This window comes from Phodopus roborovskii, unplaced genomic scaffold, assembly GCF_943737965.1.
Source record: "Phodopus roborovskii unplaced genomic scaffold, PHOROB, whole genome shotgun sequence".
Lineage (NCBI taxonomy): Eukaryota > Metazoa > Chordata > Mammalia > Rodentia > Cricetidae > Phodopus > Phodopus roborovskii.
The window spans coordinates 305,960-318,462 of record NW_026125235.1 but is presented as its reverse complement, the minus strand read 5'-3'; the positions used below and the strand labels follow the sequence as shown (position 1 = coordinate 318,462).

Here is a 12,503-nt window from a genome sequence, read left to right as displayed (position 1 = left end):
GATACCATGAAAATAATATGATAACTTACTGAACCAGCATTTATTTTCTCATGATTTCTGAATTTCATTTGTAAATATTGTGGTTACTAGGACAACTTGACTCTTCATTTAGACTCAGGTTGTTATGGAAGAATGACTTCTGAAACAGCATAATTTCTAGGTTAGACAGCAAGGTGAATGTGGGTTTGTGTTTTAATTTTATTTTATTTATTTATTTTGCAAAGCAGTGGTTGTATATGCCTTTAATTTTAATTTCAGCACTTCAGAGACAGAGGCATTCAAGTCTCTGAGTTCAAAGCAATCCTGGTCTACAGTGTGAATTCCAGGATAGACAGTGCTATTTAGAGAAACTCTACCTCAAATACTACAACCAAAATTATTTTCATTGAAGTAGAATAACTTCAGTTTTCCCTGTCCTTTTCTCTACATTTAGCTTTTTCCAGATTCCCTCCTTCTCTCCCCTGCCATACTAAATACTCAAGTTGATAGCATCTTCTTTTTTAATGTATTTCTTACAAATATATATATATATATATATATATATTTGTATGTCCTGTAAATGCAAACTACTGGGGCCAAAAAAGACTGAATTAGTTTTGTGTAGATACTTCTTTATCCTATATAAAAACATACTCATGTACTCACCCACTGTAATTATTTATTATGGAACACAATTATAACACATAATTTATACTAAAAAGGTGACATTAGATGTTAACTAATAAAATGCAGACTAATGCAGTAATTAAATTACTAAACTACAAACAAAGAAATGTAGATGTAAACCAACATTATATATAAAGAACTGTCTGATAACAAAGCTTGATCTGGTCTAGGTCAATTTTAGAAATCTAACACAGTGTATATTTTACGTTTTCTCAGGATATTAATTACATATTTTATCATAAATTAGGTGATAAGTATCAGTAAATTGTTTTTGTAAACCATTGTCTACAAAAATTATTAGTAAAACTCAATGAGTACTTTCAATTTTAAAATGCATATTTCTGAACTGTTCAAAGGAATTCTTCTTGGGTCTTAACAAAATAATGAAGCACTTTGGAACAAAAATGCAAAAAAGCAGGCCTGCACTGGAGGCCAAGATACAGAAAACCTCCACAGCCACCATTGCCTTCCCCTTGGTGCTATGGTAGACAGGGAGGAATGTAATCCAAACACTACAGAACACAAACATGCTGAATGTGAGGAATTTAGCTTCATTGAATGTGTCAGGTAGATTTCTGGCAAGAAAAGCTACAGTGAAACTTCCCATGGCAATGAAGCCCAAGTATCCCAGAACACAATAGAATATAATAATTGAACCTTTGTTACAGATAATCAAAATGTATCCTTTTTCAATATACATATCAGCCTCAACAAATGGAGGAGAAATTCCAAGCCAGATCCCACATAGTATCAGTTGAATCATGGTGCAAATTGGAATGATGAAGTTAGGTGCCCCTGACACCAGAAGCTTCCTCATCCTTCTACCCGGAGTAGTAATCTTGAAGGCCAGTACTACTGTAACTGTTTTGGCCAAGACAGTAGAAGCAGCTACAGTGAATACTACTGCAAATATGGTCTGCTGCAAAATGCATGTGATTATATTGGGATGGCCAATGAAGAGCAAAGAACAAAGAAAGGAACAAATGAGGGAGATAAGTAGAACATAGCTGAGAGCCCGGTTATTGGCCTTGACTGTGGGAGTGTCCTTGTGCTTCAGAAAGACACCAAGTACAATAGCTGTGAGAACAGAGAAAAATAAAGCCAAACAGGCTAGAGACATTCCCAAAGGGTCTTCGTAACTCAGGAATGTCACAACTTTTCTGAGACAGTGATTTCTTCCAAGGTTGGCATATTGATCATCTGAGCATTTCACACAGTGATTCATGTCTAATACAGGAAGCAATGTATCATTATGTTAAATATTTCTTGGTTATTCAAAAGACATAATATTTTAATATTTTAGAAATTCTTTGTCAAATTTGCTTTATCCATTGTTCTGGATGGAAAGTTAAATTTGAGTTTTGTTTAAGAATTAATAGCAATGTCAAATTCTATAATCTTCATGCATAATTATGCAAATATACAATTTATATTTATCATCCATATTTAAAACACCTTCATTTGCTTACTAGAATTGATTAGCCTGTCACAGTATATTCATGTGTCTATGACAAAATGTGTTAGTGGATATAAAAACATATTTATTTTTAATGTTTCTGTAGCCTATGAAATACAAGAACATAAAACAGCTGGTTTTCTTTTGTATTTTGGTCTGTCTATCAGCTACAAGACAGAGATCACATGCAAGTGTCCTTATGCAGGTCTTTTATATTGAATATAATGAATCTCATATATTACTTAAAAGCCTTCATCGGTAATGTTAGCAAAAACAGAGGCTTCATGAACCTTTTACCACCCAAAGTCTCTACATGTTATTATGAAGTTTTATTTAACACATGATATTTAGTAAGAACCAGTACCTACTAGTTTTACTAACTTCTCTAATACTGGAATTTCCATATTCTCAATAAAATGTTTTTATTGAGAAACAGCATGAAAGTGATGTTTTTCTATATTTAAAAACATAGATAAGACACATAAACGAAAGAGGGAAGAGTTTACTTCCTACAAATCTGGTAATTAATAATATCATATCTTCAACTGTTTTCAAATGAATGGATACAACAGATCATACTTGAAAATAATCATATTACTGTAATGAGTCTTTATATTCATGACTCTACATTCCTTATCAATTACTCATGTTCTCTCTTATTTTAATATGTGATGTTATCTAAACTGTTGGGCAACATTATTCATCTTTTTTAACTTTTCTATTCACTTTATAACTGTTAGTTATAAAATAGTTTTATCTTCAAATTTTTAAAATCCACATAAGCAGCTACCAAAATTTAAAATTATTGGTTCATTATTTTTTTATTCAAATATTCAAAAGTTAATATATTTAAAATATTAATTTAACAATATATTTTCTATTAAGTATTCCATGCAACTTCCCTCCCATATTATTCACTTTGTTTCCTGAAAAATGTGTTTAATATTTGACTAGAATTAATTTGTTTGTGAACACTTCATGAATCTCCACATTTATTATGTTAAAATTGTAAAAAGTGATTCATGTCTGGTCTGCTATTAAACAATAAATTTTCATATATGTATGTGTCATCACTTGCAAAGCATATACTTCCATCTTTTAGTTATCTATTATATTACCCATAAGTCCACTAACAAATATGTGAGCAATGTTGCAAATGAAAGTACAACCTAAAAATGACAGAATTTTCTACCATAAGATACACTGAAAAGCATATGCTTCTCAAGCAAGATGCAGTGTTTGATTGTATCTACAACTTATCACAAATCTCATAGGGTAAATGAAAATAAGGATGTGAACCTCCCAAGTCTTAAGCAAGATGAAATGTAGATGTATCATGTAAAAGTGAATTCCAAGCAAACAATAAATGTTATAGTGATGTTTTGCTCTAAAGTTTACAAAAGAAACTATTTTGTGAATAATTGCTACTCAATGATTCAATAGTATTTCAGGATGCTTCTTGTGTAATTTATAGAGAAGAATATGGATTTTTTAATTATATGATGAGATTTTTCTCATAAATTTACTTAAGACATCACTGAGATTCATGCAAAAATTACAGAAATTAATTAATCTGATGAAGCTTTTGCTATTCTATATAATTACCTGTCATGTTGGAAATTTCATTCTCTGGGCAAGGGGTACAATCAAAACAGCAGACTGCTTTCCCTGACTGAGGGGATTTTCTGAATCCTGGAGTGCATGGCATACTGCATATGGATGGTGAAATCTGAGAAAAATCGTAAAAGGAACTATAAAGAAAAATGTTTACATACTTGGGAATAGTTACAGTGACTATTGAATTAGAACACTGCATTCCTACAAAACATTATTTTACATAATACTGCAAATAAAAATGTACTATTTATTCATTTTATTATTACATATTAATGATGTATTGTGATTTTTTTGTAGTGAGAATGTATTATACATGTGTGTTTATACTATATAATGTATATCTATAGATACATATATAAAAGTATATATATATATGTATGAAAATTTATGCTACTGAAAAAATATATTGTCACATGAATATAGGATATGAGTTAGTGACTATATGTGAAATCCTCTAACTCGGATGCTCAAGTAAGTCTTGAGATTTTTAGTATTTATGGTGCATGTAGAGTTTTAGAATTATTTCCCACACCTGCCTGAGGTTTATATTCCATTCTATCATCTCTTCAGAAACATACAATTGTTGACCACGTGGCAAATGTTTGGAAAATTTGCCTATTTTCAGCATGAATCCAATATGTGGCAAAAACTCCATGATGTAGCCAATGTCATATTCCACATCCTGGTTTTCTTTCTGATTCATGTTTACTTCGTCTCCCACAGGGTTTATAAATTGTATGTTCTTCAGGAAATGGACCATCTGAAACATTTATTATTTTAGTTTTATTTCTTCCTATGTATCTAGAGCACCTATATAGAAATTAGATTGCCTCTAATTTTCATTATCCTATCAAGAAATGTGAGATAATATCTAGTGCTTCTACATTAGATGAAAAAAATCTACAAATGTGGAACAACTTTATGTTTTGGAAATACCACTTTCTCACTGATGTTAATTCTCTTACACTTGCACACCTGAATAATATTCCAATGGAGTTATTAGACATTATCCACTTAAGTCCTCTAAATGCTACCTCATAATCAGCTAAGATCTGAGGTCCTCTATATGTTAAAAATATGGAAGAATTATTTGCTTTCACTTAGTACCTATTTACTTAATTGTTCACAAATGTTTCAATCACTTAAAAAAGCAAGTCAGCTTTCTCAGGGCTTTCAGATATTCATGAGAATCACCACTTTGTGTTTCAGACATTTCAAATTTAAGATGTATATGGGGTAGAAACATTATGGGAAATGTTATTGGCTTAAATCATAAAAAATTTGTGTGTCACTGTTTCCTGGATTAGAGTCTATATCAATAATAGCATTCACATGATATTCAGTAAGAGGGTACAAAAATGATATGTTTGGTAGAAATGACCCTGGAATTTTTGGAAAATCATGTTTTCCATTAAGAAAATTATATTTATGATAATGAATTATCTTCATCAAAATATATATTACCTTCCAAGGATCAAATTCCATGATTTTCCCTGAATTTTTTGGCCATATATTTACTTCTTGCAACAACATCTTATGTAGTGCATGTGCCACAGCATGCACAGTATTGTAAAGAACATAACCTGTGCTACCCACTGATATTTCAAAACTGTGTTGGAATAACCAGTGAAATAGGGTTTCTGTTGAACAATTCTTCATATTCTCACAATGCAAAGATGACAAGGAACAATTAAAATATATCCAAGATAATGTTGAAAGGGAAATACAATTTGTGTACTTGGAAGGGATTGCTTTATTGATAAATGTTTTAAAACCAGATAATTCAGAATGGTGATTTAAAAATGTAAAGGTCCCGTAAAAGGAATTAAGAAGAAATCTGTCATTATGTGTGATCAAGTCCCACTGTAAGGTAGTGACCCAGATTCTCTGAAGGTTTGCTAATTTGTAGAGTCTAAGGTTGAGTTGTAGATGAGAGTCTTTGTCTCCATGAATGATAACAACCTTTGCTGATGACATTGTGATCTCATTATAATAGATGTTTGCATTTTTTTGGAATAATATTTTGTCCTCCACGATAATATGCACAAAGGCTAAGCACACACTGATTCTTCGCACCTCTTTTCTCAATTCCAGGAGAAATTCAAGTCCTAGGTCATCATCTGAAATGATCACTCCCACCCAGTTCCAGCTGAAATGGACCACGAAGGACACCATAGCCAAAGCCAGAGACGTGCCCTTAGGAGCCATCTGGTATAGATTTGGAAACTGTTCATGGCTGCTCAGGAGAGGATGGAATGGTCCATAGTAAAGCTGAATACCAAAGAATATAATCAATGCATTGAACAAAGTATATTTCATAATGATCAGTCTAAAACCAGTTGAACTCATTGGAAGTTAGGTGTATTGGGGCATGTGGATTTTCATCTAATTATTAAGTCATATGTAACTTATTGTGAATATGTATTAAAGCACAAATGAACTTACTTTTCTAGTAAAACACTTCAAATGTCTGCACTTCTTCAAGTCTATTTATGGTAAATTAGTTGTATGATCCTCTATATTGAGTATATATTCTTTGAATTATATGTATCAAATTAAGCATAAATCCATTTTTTTCTTTAAGTCTACATTGGTATGAAAACCAGAATGAAGGGAATGATTTTTTTTCATTAAAAAAAAAAAAAAAAAACAATCTATGCTACGTTACCTCTGGTCTGTTGATGATGTACAGAAGTGGTCCAAGCATAACAGATGATAGCCAGATTGGTCCTGTAAGAACGATTAAATATCTTCTCTGATTTAGACAGTAATAATTAGGAAGAAATTCACCTATTTTTGTGGATAGACTATTCTTTCTCCAATCATCCATTAGGCTGCATTCGACTTTTACTAGTAGAGAAATGTTGGGCAGAATATGTGGGTTCTTGTTGATATCTTCAAGGGCAAAATAAAGACACAAAATCAAGTGGATATTCTTGGTTGTCATTCTGAAAAGAAAACAAAGAGACCATTGAAACCAAAGAGACCCCTGCTAAAGAAAGACAAGTCCTGTTACTGTGCTGTATGAGAATGTAAGATAGCCTCAATCAAGTTATGTTAATTAAAAAGATTTTGAGGTAGAGCTCACTCATATGGGATACTTTGATTTTGAACTTTCATACAGTTTTATTCCTTTTGATGAGAAGCAGATCCTAGAAGATATTGAATTTGTTCATTTTTAATTTTAGAATTCTAATGCATAGTACATATGGAAAATAGGTAGATATTGTCTTTTACTTGGTTAGTGAGGCAGTTTTATACAGAAGCAGCAAGAGCCAACTCCATGACTCAGTTACAAATACAGGGAATGGGTAGCCAAATATATCTGTCTATATCCACAGCTCTGAAAAACTTTTAAATCCATAAGTAATGCAGACAGCATAATCATTTTTAATCTTTCTCTCTACTTTATGCACCCTTGTCTTCTTCCATTCATTTTGATGCTGTATAATGTTTGGTGATATACTTTTTATTATAACAGTGATGATGTATTAGAAGAACTGAGTCTTCTTTTTGACACGTGGTCGCTTTGATTATTTGATTATCCAATTCACTTTTATTCATTCATCTGAACATCTAATTCATGGCCCTAGATTTCTGATTTAAAATAAAACTGCATTGTTTTCTCATGATGGATTTTATTGCTGGATGGTCATATCTCCAGGTTATATTTGAATTTTCCAGTTAAAGCACTGTCATTAACTATGCTGGGAAATTAAAGTATTAAATTGAAAAGATTTTAGGGGTCCAAATAAAGTTTCATAATTTACACTTGTTTTTAAGGATTCAATGTTCAATTTCCTTGAACTCTTATTATACACTCATTTCATATTTAAAGGTATCAATATATAGTATTTGTGATTACTTAGTGGTATTCACATGACATCATTATTATTTCACATTTTTTAATATAATTAAGTTTTGGCTTTTCATTTTAACCTGTAGAAGAGCTGGAGTTTACTGGAGATTATTTCTTCTTCAACACACCAAAGAATGAATATGATGTGATATTATCGAATTTCAAGGTTCTGTTTATTTTCAAGAGCAAAATTTGTTTCTACCAATTTATTAAAACCAAAGAAAAATCCATTAATTTCAGAATTTCTATTGGTCCTCAACAATTTTATAATCTTCATTTTATATTTATATTTAGTTCCACTCATCAGTATTTTTGTAGGATTCTCTTGCTTTATTCAAAGTCATATATTTGCTATGCTGTGTAAACCCTATATCTATACAAGAAATAAATAAATAATCTAGACTCATATCCATAGAAAACATTGTCAAAATGGTCCAATAATGTACATTAATAAATTCTTAAAAACAAGAGTTTCATTTTTCAGTGGATAAACATGTACAAGGGTTTAAAGTAAGCTCAAATTATGATTGATGTTTTAAAAAAAGACCTGAAGGAGGGGAACAATTGTCATCAAAATACATTATATCAAACTGCTAACCAATTATCAAAACAAATGTACCTAATGCCATTAGCTTAAAAACATGACAGTTGTATGATGCTCACATTTGTGGAGTTTTAACTTGATATGAATACAGTTTGATTGGGAGAAAGCACTGGCCAAAAGTATTTACATCTTGTCTTTGATAAGAAAAAGAGAAAATATCAGAAAAAAATGTGATTCTGCAATACAAATAGAATAAACACACAACAAAAAAACATATCCCCATATCAAGGATGCCTCATAAAAACAGTGCCAACCTGAAGTTTGGCTCATCAGTATGCAAGAAGTTTAGTGACCTCAAATACAAGCTCTAGTAATTCTAGAAATATAAAGAAATCAAATGTATACAATAAACTACCCTTTCTTTCATGAATCATTGAAAGTATCTGTTTTAGTGAATAACTAAAGCCACAAAAAGGCCATTGCTTAGTCATTGGTTAAGTAAGTCATTACAGGAATGGGCACCTGTGAGTTCTGATTTGTTATAACACACACAAAGAAATGCTAACACAACTCAGATTTGTAATAACCTGGGCAGGAACTGGGTAGAACAACAATCCTTCTGAAGTACTGTGTTTATGAAAACTGTGAATGCACAATATTAATATAGCATATTAAATAAATTTTTCAAATCAAATTCAGAACTTATACCAGTTGTTTCATGTATATACTCTAACTTGTCACAATATTAATTTGTAATGTTCAACAAGGCCTGTGAAAACAAACTTTGATGAGGTTTATTGCATATCTACATAGACCACACTTAATTATGTTTATGAAAACATTAATCACAGGGACATTTATTTATAGACAAAATACAAATGCTTTTTCCAGTTGGTATGTAAGCTTTGAAAATGAAAGCCATAAAATAAAACAGAATGTTATAAAGTAACAGGTAATTATTAATCCTAAAAGTTAGAATGGTGGAAATGTTTTAAATTAAGTAGGTAGGGTTTAGGGTTCTCTACCCAAAACTTTAAATAGTATTAGTAAGTATTTAGGGATAATACAAAAATATTTCCAACAAGATATAATACACACACACACACATACATACATATATATATACATACATACATACATACATATATATATATTATCTGTATTATAGCTGTGTTTCAGAATTGAACATTTTTTTCCTTCATTATAAAATTAGATCTCAATTCATTTTCAAAACAGAAAATGTAGTCATTTTTCACTAACATTTTTCTACAACTTCATTTTCTGTCAATGATTATATTATGTTGTTAATAATGATAGAAGTATCTCAATACCAGTAAGAAAATGACCATACAGACTATATGTTGGCATAATATATATACAGAAATGATACAGGTTTTGCAAAATTCTTCTATGATATTTTATAAAATAAACATATTCTTAGAAGAGTTTTAAATTAAAAGCTCCAACTTTTGTTTTTATTTTTAATGTTTTTAAATATACATATTTATTATTTTTCTTATTTTACATATTGATCCCAGTTTCATTTCCCTCTATCCCTCCCATGCCCCTTGAATCCCCCTTCCATCCAAAAATGTACATTAACATATGGAAAAAAATCAAGGAAATGATTGATACCATACAGTCAGTTTTTACCTCTGTTGCCTTTATGACTACATGATTTGTTTCTTACCTTTAGAAGTATTCCATTGTTATTTAGAGAGATATACCATCAACAATGACCATAGCCATAAGCTGGTAAGACTTAACTATCAATAAAAATATGAATAGCAAATGTTTCTACTTCTACTCCCATAAAGTTTCTCTACAATTTCCAGAACACTGAACCTGTAAATTAGGTATATAACATATCATTGTTTAATTTGAGAAAAAAAATCTCATTAAAACTACTAAAGCCCCACAGATGTTGTTCATATGTTTTGATATTTTGAACACCTTGTTCATCTCTTCCATTTCACTGTGAAATGAGCTTTCTCTGTATAACATAAAAGTACCATTGTATAGTTTCATTCCTCTTTTTTCCTTCATCCCTGTGTTTATGTTCTACACCTAAAAACAGTTTCACTGTAAGTTTTAATTATTTTCTTAAACTTTTTGAAAAATTCTCTCACCTACTCCACATTCCAAGACTTCGTCCTCTGCTATGGATTTGCATTCATCCACATGCTATTAATAAATGAACATAACTTTAGTCTATAATGATAAAACATTACTTACAGGTAGTGCAATGACCATCTTCCACAGTGTTCATTTAACAGATATTTAGAGTGTTATTTGTAACAATTTGCTTAGCATCCAAGAGAAGAAATTGCCACAATTTCCCAAACCGATGATCAAAACCAGTACACATATTCACACAGTATATAAACACACACTCAATAATTAAGGAAAAAGGAACTGAGAAGAAAATGTGTAATAATTGCCAGAAAACAAAGTTCTGGAGAAGAAAATCATGAAAGCAAAATATGAAATTGATGGTGAAAAAAGTGATCAAATTTGTGAGTTTAATAGCACTCTTTCAAATGGTGGCGGGTGCTACAGGTAACAGCTTTGGTTCTAGCATTTTGGAAGTAAAATATGAAGTCACTGTTTATGGTAACATATACTCTTTTTACAGGTACACAAATTGTATGCTGAAATTATATAGATTGCTATTATACATGGGTAATTTATAAATTTAAAAACAAACAACTAACTGCATTGTCAATAAAAAAGGACATGTCTGTAATCTGATCAAATGAAACACTTAATGTAAAGAAAAAATTACCACTGTGAATGGCTTTTATGTTCTATACTTGATTTCAGTTGCAGGAGTCATTCAGCACTGTGATTATGAAATGGTGACTTAAACAACATTTGAATAAAGTGAAGTATTCTATTGAGAAATGTACCCATGAATCTGAGCATAAATACCATAAACCTCTCTTCATAGGGAAAGCACATTTGATCATGATGGAAGAAACACTAGCAGACCACAGACAGAAAACTTGACTCAACCTCAAGGAGAAGAACTGATGGCAATGCTTTTGGATTTTGTTTCTCAGAACTTCATTTTACAACATCTAGTGGTAATTGCCATTATTAAATACATTCCTCTAGGAGAAAGGTAGAAAATTATGACTTTAGAACGATGAATGAGGTAAATCATAAATCACCAGAAATAGAAAAAGAGTAAGTATAAAACAAAATAATATTTGTTATTTCCTACATAGTAAAGTATGGAAAAACAGACAGAAAACGTGAAGAATGATGGTTGGCCTATATATAGGACTTCTATATAGTTTTTTACATTGATAACCAGTCAAAAATAAATAAATTAAATGCACTTACTTCTTATCTAGAGTTCTATTGAAATCTTCATTCTTCATGTGACCATGCTTTGTGTAAATATAAAAAAAACAATCAATATCTTTATCATTAGCCCAGGATCCCATGTCTTTTTTTCTCACTAAGCACCTAGGACCAGCCAAACTGCAGAAGATGAAGGAAAGCCCCAGGACAAAGAAGAAAAGTGTAAAATTGAGCATTTTTATAATGTTACCAAGAGTGGAACCCTGGTAACGTTGTAACAAGCAGAGATAAACACAAAACTACTTTTCAAATGTGCCTGTACATACATGTGTGTCTCTTTTTATGGATGTAGTCACTTATGAGTGCATTTAGGTTTCCCAGTACTTTTCTTCTTAGCTTCTAGCTCTCTAGAGAAATCTTAAGCATTCTCAGTCCATGGGCTCTGTATCTGTGTTTTATGCCCAGGTGCAGGAAAACTTCAGTAATTATATTAAGGATCATCTTCCTTTCTACATTCCTGTGATTTCATTTCACATTTGTGTTTATGAAGGCCCCAGGCTAGATTACTCCTGAGGAAATTAAGTAATAAGCCAATTTCACAAAACTGCTTTTCTAATCAATGTGTAAAACATTTGCAGCCCATTGCAATAGATATTCCAAACCAAGTTTGATGTGGAATCATGAAACACAGAACATTCTAGACAGAACTTATTACAGACATACAGGTGTTAAGCCTGTGCATGGTTTTGATATGGGATGCATCATTACATATTTGGTTTGCAGACATCCACACAGTATGTACTTCCATATAACCCCCAAACACACACACACACACACACACACACACACACACACACACACAAACACACACACCCCACACTAGCACCACCATGGCCACCACCACTACTGAGTGGCTTCATTTAGCATAAACTCTCCCATAGTTGCAGTATTTAAATAGAGAACCTTTCATCTTCCTGAGATAAAAAAATACCCATTAGTACCTCAATATACAAGTAGAATCTAAGCTATATTTTAATTTTCTATTCACAATC

General features: G+C 31.3%; 1 protein-coding gene across 1 annotated transcript; it reads right to left on the bottom strand.

The window, feature by feature from the left end:
* Positions 1-973: 973 nt before the first annotated feature.
* On the bottom strand, positions 974-11,690 carry LOC127227419 (vomeronasal type-2 receptor 116). The gene is made up of 6 exons (XM_051191728.1): positions 11,491-11,690; positions 6,408-6,687; positions 5,204-6,010; positions 4,272-4,499; positions 3,728-3,851; positions 974-1,893 (listed from the first exon to the last, which is right to left on the bottom strand). Exons 1-6 carry the CDS (start codon positions 11,685-11,687, stop codon positions 974-976), a joined length of 2,556 nt encoding a protein of 851 aa, XP_051047685.1. The 5' UTR covers positions 11,688-11,690.
* Between the last annotated feature and the right edge of the window lie 813 nt (positions 11,691-12,503).